This window comes from Rhincodon typus, chromosome 13, assembly GCF_021869965.1.
Source record: "Rhincodon typus isolate 14 chromosome 13, sRhiTyp1.1, whole genome shotgun sequence".
Lineage (NCBI taxonomy): Eukaryota > Metazoa > Chordata > Chondrichthyes > Orectolobiformes > Rhincodontidae > Rhincodon > Rhincodon typus.
In genome coordinates, this window is record NC_063344.1 from 66799013 (window position 1) to 66818123 (window position 19111).

At 41.6% G+C, this 19111-nt stretch overlaps 1 protein-coding gene across 1 annotated transcript in view; it reads left to right on the forward strand.

The window, feature by feature from the left end:
* The first annotated feature begins 365 nt into the window (after window positions 1-365).
* stk25b (serine/threonine kinase 25b) overlaps window positions 366-19111 on the forward strand; it is a 78328-nt gene continuing 59582 nt past the window's right edge. The window contains exon 1 of the mRNA XM_048604590.1: window positions 366-577. Coding sequence (XP_048460547.1) covers window positions 542-577 — 36 coding nt within the window. The 5' untranslated portion in view covers window positions 366-541. The remainder of the gene's footprint in view (window positions 578-19111) is intronic.

A 19111-nucleotide genomic window follows, 5' to 3' on the forward strand; every position in this document is an offset into this window, starting at 1 on the left:
CAGAGCTCTGGGTACTGCCCTTTGTCTGTTTCTTGGCTTTGTAGGATTTGGGTTTAAAGTGGTGTCTGAGAATGCTCCAATGCCGGGTTAGAAGAAGGTGCTGTGCAATTGCAAGTTGTTGTTGGCCTGCTGCTGAGATTGCCGTGCGTGTCATTGGGGGGCGGGGCTCCGTCAGGGTGATTGACAGCTGGACATACTGCGGCTGTGCGGAGTGACGCCAGCCCAGCCGGCCTGCAGGTTCAGGCCGGAACCTGGGCGCGACGCGGGGCACGCCGGGGCTTGTAGTCCCCGCCGCGCTGTGCGGGGCGGCGGCGGCCGACTCCAGGACTCCTGGTCCCGGCGTGCGCCGCGGCACGTCCGCGCCTGCGCGCTGTGGGCGGGCAGCAGGCGAGCTGGAGACCCAAACAGTGAGGGGCTGATCGGTGTTTGCGGAGGATCCAGGCGGCCTTTGGCGGCGGTAATGTCCCCTTGGGCCTGCCTTTAGAGGCTGTACTGTAACCCACAGCCACAGAGACCTCTAAGCACTGTCTGACCGACTCCCATGGAAATGGCTCATATTCGAGACTTCAGTATCCAGGTAGGAGCAGGGGCAGCTGCTTGCATTCTGTAGGATGTGGCTGGCCCTGGGCTTTTCTCTTTCACTCTCTCTCTCCCTCTCTTCCCACTCTCTGATCTAAAATATCACAGGTGTCTTTGCTTCCCCATTTCAATCATGTCAATGAGATGCCCACCACCAAAACCGTATTTTCCACATGTTTTGTTGATCTTGGGGGTAGGTGATCTGGGTGGACTGACCCTGTCGTCCCCTTCAAAGGTGTCTCCGATTGGCACGTGAGTTGGTGTTGCCTGTGTGACATCAAGATGCCCCAGTGAAACCCACACTGATGGGCATCATTGGGGGTGAGTATGTATCTGTGCCAGTGGGAGTCACGCTCCACACAAAGGAGGACGCTCACGGTGGTTGGAGGACAACCCTCCCGGTCCCAGGCTATTTCTGTACGGGTTCCTCGGGGTAGTGACCCAGCCAGCTTCAGCTGCTTCGTCTGTGACCTTCACTTTATCACAAGGCCAGAAATGGGGATGTTTGCACAGTGACCAGCGCTATTCGCAACTCCTCAGATACTGAAATGGCCTGTGCCCAAATGCAGCCAGGCCTGGACAACATTTTGGCTCGGATTAATAAGTGGCAAGTAATATTTGTGCTACATATCCCAAACAATGACAATGAGCAACAGTGTAACCACCTTCTCATTGTATTAAGTGCCACTGTTGAATCCCCACCATGATATTGACATAAGTTATAGACTCAATTTTTTTTACATGGAAGCCTGTCTTTTCCGTATGTCTGGCACATAACGGATATTTCGATGTTTACCAGTGACCAAAAATGCAACAAGACTGGCCATGTAAAAAATATGGCCACCAAAGCCAGTCAGACATTGAGTGTTGTTAGCAAGTGATTTTTTTTTAAAACACCACCTTCCATCTACAAGGCACACATCAGCAGTGTGAGATAATGCGCTTACCAGGACGAGTGCAGCTCCAACAACACTCAAACTTGACATCATTCTGGAAAAAGCAGCCTGCAGATTGTCACTCTATCTACAATCTTAGACATACATTCCCTGTATTCTTCGTGCGCAGTGGCAACAATGTATAACCATTTAGAAGATGCATTGCACCAACTTGCCAAGGACTGCTTTCAAACCAGCAACCTTCATTGCAGCTGTTTCAAGATCCTAAGATCCCCTTCCTAACAGCATTGTGGGTTTCTCTGCATCACGTGAGCAGTAGCGGTTCAAGAGGACGGCTCAACATCATTTTCTCAAGGGCAGTTGACGCTGGCCTTGTCAAACAATGCTCACATACCGTGAGTTATTAAAATCAAAAGTGCCCCTTCACTCCCCTGCACAAAAATAGATTCCTGTCTTGTAGAATGATGTAGTCCCACAAGGTATTAGCAATTGGAAAACCTTCAACATTTTTTTGAAATGGCCAATATGTACCAGATCAACATGTTCATTCTAATACTGTAACAAGAACTAAAGTGTTTTTAATTAGCACCTCATAAAGCTAATTTGTTAAAAGGCAATAGATTCATCGTGAACCATGGGAATGGTGGACAACATGCTTTGGAGAAATGCATATGTGTAGCAGTTTGCAACAAAATATTTCTTGTGTCAGAGTGTGATGACTAGATCTTCTTTGGCTGAGGAATCACAAAACAGTGGTTAGGTGATTCAATCTTTTTAAAATCCGGCACCTTGTAAGATGTAGTTCGCATTGACCTTTGAAACAGTCGGATGCAGTTACTGGCATCAGTACCTAATCTTTATGGATGGAAAGAGATGACATTAATGGCAGTCGCTTGTGTTTGGGATAGCCTAATTAAACATCTAGATATCTTTTTCAGGGTAAGGTGCATCAAAGGACATTGCTTTTGAATATTTCCCTTTGCTTATTGTTTGCTTCCTTTCAGCGCAGTCTTTTCCATTACAAATTGCTGCATTAATGCAGGTTTTCTAGCAATGTTCTTTCAGCCACATGCATGAATTTTATTAGACAATGCCTTGCCTGTATTGTGGGTAAATGAACTTGTACAAATTTCTTAACAAATACTTAGCCTCATTCAATGGTAAATTTTGCAGTTCTATCGTTTGGCCAGTGCTTGAAATCCTGGACAGAACTTACCAGACCCACCACATCCTGATACAACTTTGAACTTTCTATCCAGCTGTCACGCACCAATATTTTGACATCGCCAGTGTGGTTGCCCAGAATTTTGACTTGCTCAGGGCGTAGGAGACCTGCCTTTGCTTGTTCTCTTGGAGCTGCTCTTCTTTGTACGGCTTCCTTCCGCTGGCTTGGAACAGTCAAATTGGCCACTGTGACAATTGTTCCCAGACAAGAATGCTGGTGTTTCCATGGTGCTGAGGTTTGGCATTTTCATCCGTCTTTGACACGTTTTGGAGATGACCAATTAGCAGTGACCGAAGAATTGAAACAAATAACGATCAAGAAGGGGCTTGCACATTCTGCCTTTAATCTTAGCGTTTTACCAGTAAAACCTCTAAGAAAGGCTAATGTTCACATGTGTTGTGACCTGCACACATATGAGTTTTGAAATCCTGCAGCCGGAATCTGTGTTTCTAACGCGTTTTGTATTTTCTGATCAGAAATGCAATTAACCACTTTGGATACGCAATTGGCCACTTATAGCTAGTGGCTAACGTAGTGGACAGCACTGCTTCAGAATACAAATAAAAACAGGATCAGAACAGCAGCTGAGAATCACTTCTCCTTTCTAATAACTCTTCAAAATTGCCTTCCATTTTAAATGATATTTTGTGCTTTTGGTTGTAGAGAACTGATTCCCTTTAATCAAGCTACTCAGCAGATTGAGAGATTAGGTTATAATAATCACAAGTGTGTTGTTTAGTTTCCTTATTACAGGATCAGAAGTCACTCGACACCAGGTTATAATCCAACAGGTTTATTTGAAATCACACAAGCTTTCGAAGTGCAGCCCCTTTGTCAGGTATAGTGGGAGAGCAGAGCACACAGACCCAAAGTTTATAGACAAAGAGATCAGGCGCTACAGGTGACCCCACCACACTGTTCTGTATCTGTAAAATCTTTCTTACTGTCTTGTTTTGACAGCATCACCCTGATGAATTGTTATGATCTGTCTACCTTAATTAGTTTGTACAGTTTTGAATTCAGCATGCAATTCCAGTCATTTAGTTTGCCTCCAGCACCACCTTATTTTTAATGTTTTGTAATTATCTCTCTGCCTCACTTAATCCAATTATAGGTCATCCCTTCACTAGTTATTCAACTGTTGACACTTGACTCACCATCTAACACTGTTAGTCACCTGCAGAGACTTATCATCTGACACTCCACTCACACCAGTTCTATGATCTTTTGTTCTCTCTGCCTGTAAACTCTGGGTCAGTGTGCTCTGCTCTCTTACTGCGCCTGACGAAGGGGCTGCACTCTGCAATTTCAAATAAATCTGTTGGATTATAACCTGGTGTTATGTGACACCTGACTTTGTGCACCCCAGTCCAACACCAGCACTCCACATCCTTATTTACAGGAAGTGTTATTAAACAGTGTGTGAGAATAGGTCATGGTGCTGGTTCGTATTTCCTGAACTTTTCTGTTTTGTATTTACCATGTGGATGTGATGGTTTCATTCCTTGGTCACACAAGAATCAAACATTGCAAGTAATGGAGAAACAACTTGTTATGTCATCTCATAATGCCAGGGACCAAGGTTGAAAGGAGATGGGATTCTCCTAGTTACCTACTTCCTGATTTATTACTTAATTTAACCTGTAAGATAATTGCAATGTCATTATTAGCCGTAAGCGATGAATAGTGGCCATCAGCAACAGTTATGCTGTCAATATCAGCACAGTGTTGTAAAGTATGTGGTTAGTAGTGTAAATGAAATTAAATTCATATAAAGATTTTGAAATGAGTGTTTTACGCTATGGATGTTGCTCTGCTAAATTTCACTGCCAAGATTTTTTTTAAAAATCCAGTCATTATCTTCTAGTTCCCTGACCTCTGATTGATCTCAAGACCTTCTCAGGCGCAGTTAGCCTCCAGTTGACCTCAGGAGGCATGGCAATTAGGACTTGTCTTAAAAGGACTATGTGCATGTGCCTGAGCAGGAAGAAAAGCTGTGCCTTGTATGCTATGATATTTATGTCCATATAGAAAGCATATTCTTTGAGTTACCGTAAGCAGCATTAGGTTGATATCTTCCAGTAAAAATGAAAAGTATTAACAGACACTCGGGAGAGATTTCAAGGCTGTAATCTCAAGTAATAATCAGGCTGTTGCTGCAAAATGCCTGAACCTATATCTTTAGGCTATAAAATCGTCCTGAAATGCCTTTTGTTCTGCATATGATCTGCACCCCTCTGAATAAAGTGGTAGAGGCTAAAGTGGAGGGAGGAGAGAAGGTTTCAGGGGCTCTGCCATTAATTTTCAAATCCTCTCTGGCAACAGGAGGGGTACTGGAGGACAGCTAACAAATCATTATTCTAGAAGGGTGGAGGGATATTCCAGGAAACTGCAGGCCTAAGAGTCTAATATCTGTGGTAGGGGAACTATTGGACAAAATTCTGAGAACAAAATTAATCTCCACTTGATGCTGCTGCTCTGAAGCAACATCAGAGGACCTGCTGTGTTCCTCCAGCTCCACGCTGTGCTGTCTCTGACTCCAGCATCTGCAGTTCTTACTATCTCTGAAGGATTAATCAAGGATAGTCATTATGGCATTGCAAGTGTGAGATCATGTCTACAAATCTGGATTTTTTTGAGGAGGTAAGTAAGCATGTAAATGAGCATATTGCAGTTGATATAGCCTACGTAGACTTCATTAAGTTTTTTTAGATTGATTGAGTCATAAGACGTTGAATCAGACTCTTCGGCCCACCATGTCTATGCTGACCAACAAACACCAAAATACACTGATCCCATTTACCTGGACTTGGTCCACAGCCGATTATGCCTGGCATTTTAAGTGGTTATGCACTTCTTCAATATTGCGAGAGTATGTGGCTCCACCAAGCTTTCAAGAAGTGCATTCCATATTTCTACTTCCCTCTGGATGGAAAGATTTTTACCCAGATCCCCTCTAAGCCATCTACTCCTCACCTTAAACTTATTCTGTCTGCTCTTAGACGCATCTGCCATGGAAAAAAGATTCTAACGATCTACCCTATATATGCCTCACATAATTTTGTATACCTCAATTAGAGTTTCGCCCCTCAGCCTCTTCTGTTCCAAGAAAAACAAACCCAGCTTATCCACTCCCTCCGCTCAACTGAGATTTGCACCGTGTCCAGTGTAATCACGTCCTTCAGATAGTGTGGTGACCAGAAGTGAACACAGTACTCCATCTGTGGCCTAACCAACATTTTATAAACTCGTAACAAGACCTCCCTGGTCTTGTATTCTATGCCCTGGCTAAAGAAAGCAAGCATTTTTGTGCCTACCCTATCTACCTGTGCTGACAAGTTCTGGGATCTATGGACCCCAACACCAAGGTCCCTTTTTTCCCTCCGTATTCCCTACAGACCTAATATTAATTGTGTAAGTCTTTCCCTTATTAGACCTCCCTAAATGCAATACCTCACAATTATCAGGATCAAATTCCATCCGCCATTGCTGTGCCCAATTTACCATCTGATTGATATCAGACCATAGCCCGAGACCATCCTCCTCACTGTCAACAACGCCATCAATTTTCATGCCATCTGCAGACATACTAATTATACCTCTTACATTCACATCCAAGCCATTGATGAGCATAATAAACAGGAAAGTCCAGCACTGATCCCTGTGGTGCACTGTTGGTCACAGGTTTCCAAGCATAAAAACAACCCTTCACCATCACCCTTTACCTCCTACTTGCAAGTAAATTTTGAATCTAGTTTGCTAATTGCCTTGGATGCCGTGGGCTCTTACTATTGGGCCAGCCTTCCATGTGAGACCTTGTCAAAGGCCTTAGTGAAGTCGATATAAACAACATCAACTGCACTACCTTCATCAATATATTTATTCACCTTTTCAAAAATCTCAAATTGGACAGAATCTCCCTTCAACAAATCCATGCTGACTATCCCTGATCAATTCCTGTCTTTTCAAGTGTTGATTAATCCTGTGCCACAGAATTTTTTATAATCATTTTCCTACCAGTGACATCAGGCTAACTAGTCTGTAGTTACCTGGCCCATCCCCATTGCCCGCCTTTCCTGAACAAAGGAACCATATTAGCTATCCCCCAGTAACCTGGCCAGCGAAGTATTAAATATCAGCACCAGGGCCCCAGCAATGTCCTCCCTTGCCTCACATCATAGGCTGGGATACATCTCGTGAGGCCCTGGGAATTTATGCATTTTTATGTCCACTAAAACATCTAAAACTTCCTCTGTAAGAAACTAGGAACCCATAGAATCCAGGGCAGTTTACTAAATTGGGTCCAAAGCTGGATTCCTATCAGAAAGGTGAGGGACAAAGGGTGTTGTTGTGATTGGAAACCAGTGTCCAGTGCTGCATCACAGGGTTCACTGCTGGGTTGCTTGCTGTTTGTTGTATACGTTAATGAACTAAACATGAATGTAGGAGGTATCACCAGTATGTTCATGGCATGGTAAATAACGAGGGGAAAAGTCTTAGATGACAGAACAATATAGTTGAGCTGGTCAGATGGACTGAAGAGTGGAAAATTAAATTTTAATCCCGAAAAGTGTGTGGTGATGTTTTTTGGGAGGACTAACAAGACAAGGGAGTACATGCTGAATGGTCAGACCCTAGAAAATACAGATGAATCTTGGTCTTCATGTCTATAGATCCTTGAAGCATCAGGATAGGTAAATAAAATAGTTAAGGCCTTTGGGAAACTTGCCTTTTTTAGTCAAGGCATTAAATACAAGAGCAAAAAGATTTATGATTGAAGCTGCATATAATGTTAGCTTGACTGCAGCTGAGAGTGGTAGATGTCACACTATCAGAAGGATGTGATTGTACTAGAGAGGACGCAGAAGAGATTCAACAGGATATTGCCTGGGCTGGTGCGATCTAACACTGAAGAGAGATTAGATAAGCTGGAGTTGTTTCCTAAGAACAGAGAGGGCTGAGGGGGCATTGATTGGGGTGTACAAAGATCTGAGGACATATCCAGGATGGATGGAGTAGCAAAAAGGAACTTTTCCCCTTAATGAGGTCAGTAACCAGGCGGTTTAAAGGGGTTTGGGGAATTTGTTTTTCACCTATGGGATTGTGTATATCTGGAACTCACTGCCTCAAAGACTGTCAGAGGCAGGAATTCTAAAGGCATTTAAGAACTATTTAGATGAACATTTAAAATGCCACTTCATACAAGTGTAGAAAATGGGTCCAGTAAAGATGGATGATGTCTGCACCAGTCATCCATGATGGGCCAAAGCGGTTCTGTCTGGGCTGGAAGAACTCTGTCTAATAGACTGTCTATAGTGAATACCAATCAATATCCCATGCTATTATAAATGGGGCTTTAAAATTGAGTATTATTTTCAATTGAAATGGGGTGAAAAGATGAGGGATATTTAGGTCAGTAATATATTATTCTAACTTTAATGTAATAGGTTTTGTAGCAACTTTAAGGGCAATTTGGAAACTGGAAAGTAGCATTGGTTAGAATGTAGAGGCTTCTGTGCAGTACATAGTGCAGAGCTAAGGATACCAAACCAAGAAGTTCAATATATCAGCGCTGGTCGGGAATATCATTACAGCCTAACAAGTTTACTTCAGCAATTTTCATTATAAAGTTCTGTATCCATAATTATAATGAGTAAATGCTGACACAATGATGTGAAATAGGCAAGAGAGTTTGGAAACAGGGAGTGTACATAGCTGTAAGATTTTCCAATTGTTGTAAATAATGCCATCTTGTAGTGGTCAGAAGAGGCCAGAAATGCTTAGATCAGGCAACATCTGGAGTTTGAAAAGCAGTTTTATCTCTCTCCATATCTGCTGACAGACCTGCTGAATATTTCCAGCTCTTTCTGTTTATACTTCAGATGTCCAGCGTCAGTATTTTTGCCTTCAACTTATAAAGAAACTCTGTTCATTGCTTTCCATCCTCTATGAGAACAGAAAGGGGTGGAAGAGGAAGTTGTTCCTCAGTTGACTTAACGCATCCACTCTTTGCTAATTCTACACACACAGACACCACCTGAGGGCAAGGCAGTGGAGTATTGGTACTGTCACTGAACTAGCAATCCAAAGACCCAGGCTAATGATCTGGAAACACCCTACTTGGGGAATATAAATTCAAGTTGTAATAAATGTCTCTAAGGTGCATTAATAAAATTTGGTACCCGGTAGAGGAGAGTCGGGGTGGATCATTTCACGATAATGGATAAAATTGTTTCAGTCCCATGAAATTTCCACAATCAAAAGTTAGAAATGGTGCCACCCGCGTTATCAGCGTAACGGAGGGAGTGGTCATGGAGAAACTGAGGAAGATTGGAATAAAGATTGTTCCACCTTAGAGGGAAAAAAAAAATCAAAGGACACAAGGTAAGTTCCTTTGATCTAGTAGAAGTGACTGGAAGTAGTAATGCAGGATAGAAAGACTTACAGCTAAGCAAAGTTGGATGGTGGCTATGGGTAGGCTCTGCTCAAATGTCAGTATATTGTCCAGTCTTCTGTCTCGTGAGATGATTGTTTGCACTGTGGTGGTCAACTCTGTTAAACATCGCCTGATGTGGTTCAGAAGCTGTACTCTAACACAGCGGTCTCTCTCACATTTTACTGAGAAGAAAATGGTGGACTAAGAAAGAGCAGGGTTCACTGGCTACTCTTTTATCCTCCTGTCCCAGCTGAGCTTTTAAGATATAAACATAGAAAATAGGAGCAGGGGAAGGCCATTTAGCCCATCAAGCCTGATCCACCATTCAGTATGATCATGGCTGATCCTTTGTTTCAACACCAAAGCCCTGCTTTCTCCCTTTAGCTTTCAGAAATCTGTTTTTCTTAAATGTACTCAGTGACTTCATCTCTTCTGTCTTCCATAGTAGAGAATTCCACAGGTTCACCACCCTGTAAGTGAAAACAATTCTACTCATCTCAGACCAACATGGCCTACTGTCTATCCTGAGACTGTGTATTCTGGACTCCCTGGCCAGGGGAGAGATCATCCTTATATCCAGCCTGTCCAGCCTGTCAAAATTTTACACATTTTCAATGAAATCCCCTCTCATTCTTCTAAACTCCTGTGAACACAGGCCCAGTCAACCCAATCTCTTCTCGTATGACAAAGCTGCCATCCCAGGAATCAACCTGGTAAACTGTTGTTGCACTCCCTCTATGACGAATATATCCCTTTGTAGGTAAGGAGACCAAAACTACACACAGTATTCCACGTGTCGTCTCACCAAGGCCCCATACAGATGCAATAAGACTCTTTGATCCTATTCTCAAACCTTCTTGCAATAAAGGCCAACGTGCCATTTGTCTTCCCAGCTGCTTGCTGCACTGCATGCTTGCTTTCACAGAATGGTATACAAAGATACTCAAATTCTTTTGTACCTCAACCTGTCCCAATTGATCACAATTTACGTAAAAACTTTGCCATTCTGTTGATCCTACCGAAGCAGACAACTTTACATTTAATCATGAAATGCTGCATCTGCTACGTATTTATCCACTCACTTGTCTTCTGTAAATCATCCTGAAGTCTCCCTACATCCTTCTCACTATTCGCTGTACTATCTAGTTTTGTCATCAGCAAACTTGGAAATCTTACACTTGATTCCCTCGTCCAAACCATATATATTGATATATTGAATAGCTGGGGTCTAAACACCGATTCTGTGGTATCCAACCTTCCACTGTGAAAATAGCCTAAGTATTCCTACTCCCTGTTTCCAATCTGCTAATTAATTCTCAATTTGTGCCAGTACATTAGCACCCTATCCATTGTGCTTTGATTTTGTATGAATAGCCTGTTATTTTATCAAAAGCTATCTGCAAATCAATACGTTGCATCCACCAGGTCTCCCTCATCTAATCTACTATTTACATCCTCAAAAAATTTTCAGTAGACTTGTTGAACAATTTTCAATTCATAAATCCATGTTGACACTGTGTAATACCATCGGTATTTTTCAGTGTTCTGTTACCGCACCCTTTATAATAGATTCCAGCACTTTCCCTACTACTGCAGTTAGGGTAGCCAATCAGTGATTCCCAGTTTTCTCCCTTTTTTTAAACAGTGGAGTTAAATTGTTGGGATTGTTTGAGAATCTACAGAAGTTTGGAACATGACAACTGACATATTCACTATTTCCATGGCCACCACCTTTTGTATCCTAGGATTATAGATATTAGGACCTGAGGATTTATTAGCTTCCAGTCCCTTAATTTTTCCAGCACTTTTTTTTTTTAACAAATACTAATTTCCTTCAATTCCTCCTTCTCAAAAGCCCCTTGCTTCCTTAGCATTTCTGGGAGATCATTTGTGACATCTTCTGTGAAGACAGAACCAAAGTAGTTGTTTAATTGCTCTGCCATTCCCTTATTCTCCATTATCAATTCTCCCATCTCAGACTGTAAGGGACCTACATTTATCTTCATTAATCCTTTTCTTTTAACATGTTCATAGAAAGCAGACTGTAAGAGCTTCTATTATGTGTTTTGCAGGTCTACTCTCATACTGCCTTTTTTTCCCTCTTAATCAACTTCCTGGTCATCATTTTGATTCTCATTTCTACTTCCCACTTCCAGTGCCTCTCCAGAGGTCACAGCAATTAGTGACTATTTCCCAGTTAGCATTGCCAATGACCACCATCTTCATATCTTACTTTCAAGTGACTGTACAGCAGGTCTAGAGATGCCCAACTGGCCGTGACCCACTGGCCATTCATACCGAATGTCCTTAAAGCTCAGCAGGTCTGGCAGCATCTATGAAGGAAAAAACAGAATTAACTTTTCGGGTCCAGTGACCCTTCCTCAGACCGGACCCAAAACGTTAACTCTGTTTTTTCCTCACACATGCTGCCAGACTTGCTGAGCTTTTCCAGCAACTTTGTTTTTGTTCCTGATTTACAGCATCTGCAGTTCTTTTGTTTTTTTTTTATTCAGAAGGTCCTTGTGTTTATGGCTATCAACCATCCGCTGAACAGTGCCAAGTCAGCACAGAGGTCATTGACCTAGTGACGAGAGTATATTGATGGAATTAACACACTCCAAATAAGTAAGGCTAAACAGCTTTTGCCAGTTCTGGTGTGTTAGTGTACATCTTCTGTAAGTAAGTTAATGCATATGACTGTAAAAAAGCGAAATATATGCCAGCGAAGAATTTGGTGCCAGAGCACCACTGCAGATCCCAAAGGCTTCCAACATTGCCTTGTCATAGATGATGTAAATGATCATGTTTTCATAGAAGGGGGTGATCACGTTGAACAGTTTTGGTCATCCACGGTTCTCTAGCAATTAAATAGCTTCTGCTCACATGATCAAATGCCTTAGTGAGGGCAATAAAACCAATACATAGTGGTCTCCTTTATTCAATGCATTTGTCTTGCTGCGACCAGACTAAAAAGACCATATCAATCATGGATCTTCCAGTTCTGAAATTTTACTGGGAATGGGATAGATGTGTTCACTGGCATCTGTAGTTTGACAAGCAGTTATGTTGCGAATGTTGCTCAGCAGGACGATGTATCAGTAGTTGTTGCAAAAGTAATGGTCCCCCTTGTTCTTGTACAGTCACAATATTTGCAGCACACACATCCAGGGGCATGGCCCCCTTCCTTCACCACAGGCAGACTAGTTTGTGTTGATGATACAGGAGTTTCCTGTGCTTGACAACGTTCGGATGGTATAGCGTCATCACTTGCAGCTTTGGCAAGGCAGACAATCAATAGCTTTGTTAATCTCCTGCACTGTTGGTTCGCTATCTGGCTCTACTATGACAGGCAGGCCTTCTGTGGTGTCAAGAGCTTCCTTAGTGACGGTGTTCTTCCTAAAGTACAACTCAAGGAAGTATTCCACTCGTGACTCCAACTGTTTATTACAATCCAGAATGATATCTCCTGCTTTAGTTTTCAGTGGAACCATTTGTTTGCTGATGGACTTGTTGCCTTTTTGATCCCTTCTAACATGTTCCTGGCATTTGTCGTATCAAAGGATATCTGGATATTCTGGCAATGTTGTGGGCAGTAGTAATTTGCATATTCTTAGCAGTCTGTTGAACATTGCTTGGAGTGGCTCTTAGAATCCTCTACTGTAAATAATAAGATTGGACAACTTAGTTCCAGTATAAGGTTTTATCTCAGTGCTAATAAAATCAAAATGCTGCTGGTGCTAGAAAGCTGAATTAAAAACAGAAAATGCTGTAGAAACTCAGCAGGCCTGGCAACATCTGTGGCGGGAGAAGCAGTTCTTTTCGAATCCAAAATGACTCTTGACAATGATAACTTTATTTCTTTCTTCACAGATGCTGCGAGGTCTGCTGAGTTTCTTCAGCATCCTTCTGTTTTTATTTAATCACAATAGTGTCGTCCTCAAACTGCTTAGAAGTTCCTGGCCCAAAGAGCAGCAGATGCTGTGACAGTTCTGAGGAAGGGTTACTCGACCCGAAAAGTAAACTGATTTCCCTTAACAGATGCTGCCAGACCTGCTGAGCTTTTCCAGCAATTTCTGTTTTTGATGTAGAAGTTTCCAGCTTTGTTCTCACATGTTGAGAGTACAGTATCGTAGATGGTGTTTTGAAGTACGTTCCGTTGCACCTCTGCACTTGTGTGGGAATGCTGGAGGTCGCTGTCTATTAGAGTTGAGGAACTGTTGTTTTTATCTGGGTAGACATTATGGCTGAAGTTGATACTTTGACAGCATTTCTGCTGGCCGTGAAAATGTTACAGAGAATGCATTCTGACCCTAGCGCACACCAGGGTGTGATCTGTTATCACACGTCAGTTCTGTGATAACTGCATGTGTTGAGAACCTCACTTTGTTCGGATAGAGATGAGAATTTGAAGATGCACATGCCAGTATGTGGAAACTAGACGAAAGTAGAAAGAACAGGTTTAAGAAACTGGGAGATTGGCTCAGTGAAACAGGAGCAGATTGAATTACATGTTCAAAGAGTGAAGCACTGGCTGAACAGCTAAATTCCTGGTGCAAACCTAGTTTAGTTGTTTCCTATGAACAATAATGTTCTAAATGGTTATACTGTATCTTCTAGTGTTGTCTGATGTAATCCAGCAAGTTAATGGGGAATTGCTTGTGAATTCATTCTGGCTTAGTAACGCCAAATTGCTACTGCCTCCCTTGTCAGAGTTCCCAGCAGTGGTCACGCTTAGACTTGCTAGGGTCAATAAATGCAAGGGAGATCTTTTGTTTTAGCCCCAGATTCAACAGCATTTCATTAAACCCAATATAGAAGCAACTTGTTTTTATTACTGTCACCAGAGTAAGCTCTTCAGTTTAGACCTTGCAATTGAACAGGTTTATTGGATTATGAAATATGATTGAATGTTGCAGAAAATTTTAATGGAATTTAAAGTCTGACTGGGAAATTTTTCCTTCTCTGCTCATGGGACGTGGGCTTTGCTGACCGGGATAGCCTTCTTGCCCATGCTAATTGTCCTTGCTTCTTTTGTATCCAATTAATCCCACTCTTCTCTTTCCTAGTCATTTTTATCTCTTCAAGCATTTATCCATGTGATAACAAAAACAGAAGTTGCTGGAAGCTCAGCAGAAGTTTTGAGGAAAGGTCATCGGACCCAAAAAGTTAACTGATTTTTTTTCTTCACAGATGCTGCCAGACCTGCTGAGCTTCCAGCAATTTTTGTTTTTGTTCCTGATTTACAGCATCCGCAGTTCTTTCGGTTTTTATTTACCCATGTGATTATGCTTTCAGCAATTTTTTCGGGCAGTGAATTCCAGATCCTACTCACTGCTGTTCGTATAGAAAAAGCAGTTCAGGGTTATGGATTGTTGAGTCTGCAAAGTCCCCCTTACCAACATCTGAGGCTTGTATCAAAATTAGAAGAGCTGACTCAATACGCTGGTGAGATTGGCATAGTCATACTCACTGGGTTGACAATGACCTAGTGGTATTATCATGCGACTGTTAATCCAGAGATCCAAGTATTGTCTGGGGACCCTGGTTCAAATCCCGCCACAGCAGATGATGGGATTTAAATTCAATAATTTTTTAAAAATCTGGAAAATAGAGTCTAATGATGACCATGAATTGTCAGAAAAAACCCATCTGGTTCATTAATGTCCTTTAGGGAAGGAAACTGCCATCTTTACCTGATTTGGCCAACTTACCCACATACTCCAGACCCAGAGCAGTATGGTTGACTATTAACTGCAATTAGGGATGGGCAATAAATGCTGGCCTAGTTAGTGATGCCCTCATCCTGTGAATGAATGAAAAGGACTAATTTATACCTTACAGACAATGCCCCAGACATCACCATCCCTGGATATTTTCTGTCCCACTGGCAGGACAGACCTACCAGGTTTACAGTCAGGAAGGAATTGCTCTGGGAGTCTTACAACCCCAGACCAATGACATCTCATGTCATCAGGTCAGACATGAGCAAGGAAACTTCCTGTTGTTTAAGATCTACACCCACACTTTGAGCTGATGAATCAGTACTTCTCTACATTGAACACCACCTAGAGGAAACACTGTTGGTGGCATTCCAGGAACAGAACAAAGCATCCCAAAATGAGAGATCAACTTCATCAAATTTGAACACAGGACTACTGCACCCCAAACGGTGGAAGCAGCATGCAACAGATTAGGATAAGCAATCCCACAATCAAAGGATCAGATCGAAGCTCTGCAATCCTGCACACCCAGTCATGAATGGTAGTGGATATATAAACAACTAATAGGTGGTAGAGCCTCCACAAATATCCCTTTCTCAATAATTCACTCCATATGATTTCAAAAAAATGACAGAAGGCTTTCAATTCTGCAAAGGCTAAGGGGGCTGACAACATTCCGGCAATAGTATGGAAGACTTGTGTTCCACAGCTAGGTGCCCCTACCTGAGCTGTTCCACTGGTATCTAGCCAACAATTTAAAATATGTCTAAATATGTCCTGTACACACAAAGCAGGACAAATCCAACCTAGCCAATTATTACCCTATCAGTGTACTCTCAATTACCAGTAAAGGAATAGAAGTGGTCATTGACAGTGCTATCAAGCAGCATTTGCAACTTGTTCACTGACAATCCATTTGAGTTCTTCTAGGGCACTCAGCTTCTGACCTCATTACAGCCTTGACCAAATATGAACAAAAAAGCTGATCTATGGTGAGGCAAGGGTGACTGCAGTTAACATTAAGGTAGCATTTGACCATGTAAGGGATCATGGAGCCCTTGCAAAACAAGATAAATGCCAGGTAACATTCAAGCCACATATATGTAAGGCAATGATCACATCCATCAAGAGAGGGTCTAACCGTCACATTCACTGGCTTTATTGTAACAACCCAATTGGGGCAGTGTGCTGATACTTGAGCTGCACTACTCCCAGGTTCATTACAAAAGTTAAAGATTTAATCAAATTACTCAAAATCCCCTAATTTACCTGCTTGACACATTCTGATTAATAAGAATACACCATGTAGTTTTCTGTACTTAACAAGAAACTACTCTTTATTACAAGTGAATCAGTTCTAACCATAGGTAAACAAGATTAACTTAACAACTTTCCAGCTGTTTACTTTAAACACTACCCCTTCTTAAACCCCTACACACACATGCAGGCTGATATAAACAAATAAAAGTAGAAGTTACGGATGGGAGGAAGAATGGAGTATACTACTCAAAAGCACCAATCGACAGGATTCACTGAGGTGTTCTTCATCTCCTTCTGAGTCCTCCTGATCACCAATTTTCCTCTATATAAAGTCACCTCATTTCTTTACCGAAGACACTGGGTGGTTGGCACACTAATTGTTCAGTGTCTCGATCAATAGTTGGAAGCAGGAACTAATGCCACTTTGATCACCTTTAAGTCTGTGTCCTGTCATTACCAACTCCTCTGCCACTGGGAGTTATTTCTCCTCGCTCCTGTAAAAATTATTCATGATTTAGAATACCTCTATCAAAACTCCCCTTAACCTCCTTGTTCTAAGGAGAATATCCCCAGTTTTTGCATATAACTAACCTTAACCTTCATCCCAAATATCATTATAATATATCTCTCTTGCATTTTCTCTTAAAGTTTCAACATCCTTCCTATAATGTTTTACCCAGAATGAAACACACCCTTTCAGCTGAAGCCTAAGCAATGGTTCATGAAGAGTTGGCACACCATACTTGTTTTAGCTCTCGATGCCCAGTTAATGAAGCGGACAATCCCATTGATTAATCATTTCTCTTATCTTGCCCTGTGGATTTTCAAAGATGTGCATCACTGTGGTCTCCCTGTTCCTGCACCTCTTTTCAAATTAGACCATCAAGTTCCTATTGCCTTTCTTCATTTTTCCTACTAAAATATATCACTTCACTCTTCCGTGTTATATTTCAACTGCCCACATCTCCAGCCTTTATGTCTCCCTGAACTATTCCTATCTATTTACTAACTTCTTAATCATGTACAAGATTTGAAATTGTCTTCTTTGAAGAGATTTGATAGAGGTATTCAAAATCGTGGAGCATCTGGACAGAATAGAGAGGGGAGAAAAAACTGCCAGTTATTGGGATGATCAAGAACTAAAGAGGCCTGATACAATTATTGGCAAGAGAAGCAATTGCAATATGAGGAAAATCTTTTTCATACAGTGAGTGGTCAGGATCTCTAACGCACTGCTTGAGAGTATGGTAAAGTGCAGGTTAAATTAAGGCATTCAAGAGGAAATTAGAGTGTCCTCTGAAAAGGAAGAACGTGCGTGCTCGTGGAGAGAAGGTGGGAGAATGGCTCCAGGCAGGTTGCTGCTTCAAGGAGCCAAATCAGACACAGTGCACCTCCATCTACGCTGTAATTTCTCTGCAATTCTGTCCAGGACATTATTATGTACTATATGTTAATCCTACATCAACTTATATCAAAGAGAACAGTGATCCTAATATTAATGTGTGGTTAACTCAAAGTATAGCACACACCTGATGATGGAAGGTCCTCAGCCTTTGACTTTAACCAGTAAGCATGAGGTACTTGCTACTTGCTTAGCTGAGAACAAGGATTGCAAGGTCACAAGAGCAAACTGAACGTGGCACAATGGTACAGGGTGCTATTCAAATGGGATGTGAAGACGAATCTGGTGGACATAGGGGGCAGTACAACTTCAAATTGGGGGTCCAAAGATTGTGTCCCCTGTCTGGTGCCAGAGTTAAGTGCATTTCCTTGTGACTGAACACAGATTTGGAGTGTGTGAGGAAGTTGTCAAGGTTACATGGGAACAGACAACAGGTAGAATTTAAAATTGTATTCTATTGAAATAATTTGAGTTGCTAGGATTTAAATGAAAACATAATACCTCAAAGGTAACAATCATTCACCATTCACCAATTAACACAGGGTTATACATATTAACCAATTAAGTGCATGGCTCAAGTTGTGTTTGGAAAGGAGAAGTTTCCATTAATGGGACACTGGACTAAGAGCTTGAGAAAAGAGGTAGCTGTTTCTTTGGCAGGCTGTCCACTTAAACTGGACTGGGATCAGTGTCCTGGCTGTAGGTGGGGCTTTAAATGAAGAGTCATTGGAGGGTTCTAGCGAAGGGAGATTTAGAAATCTAAAGAGAAAAATCAGGACAATAAAACATCTTAATAATTTGGATAAAAACAAGCTACATGGGCCCAGAAGGGACAAGAATTAGCGAATATTTTCTGCAATTAATAATTTTTAAATGCATAAAACATTAGCAGAAAGATAAATGAACTAATTGAACAAATAAATAAAAAGGTTTCCGTCTAATCACCTGTACATATACATGATTATATGGTGATCAAAGTTGACAAATAAACATACATGGTGTAATGATGATGGATCATAACCTCAGATATTGTTAAAATTTAACTCCAAAATGTATTTTTTTTAAATGTCTGCTACTGGCTGAAAATGACAGCAGATATAAATTTAGTTGCTGTTTATTAAAGTCCTCTGTGAGACCCATAGAATGCCTCAACTGTAGAGGTTCGGGGAAGCTTCAATCAGAGTGAAATGAAACAAAAAGAGATTGTAAGGCAGCTGATTCCTCCTTTTTCCCCGCTGTCAACAGAAAACTCCTCTTGCGAAATGTTTGTGGATTGGCCACACAGCAGGCAAATACAAAGAAAGGGGTTTAAAAACTGCAACATTAGTCTCTGATTCTTAGTAGTCTGTCCTGATGTTTGGGCTACTGTGCTGTGAATCTCACAGTTAGAACAGCATTTCAACCTTCCTGCACTGCGTAAAAGAAAGAAAGAAGATTCCAGTCTGAGCGCTGCCAGTCAGCTACTATCAAAAGAAATCATGACAAAGAGTTTTGATCAACCTACAAAGCCAAGAATGTTAAAATTGACTGTCCATCTACCAGTGTCAACATCACTAGTAACATCACTAGTAACATCACTAGTAACATCACTAG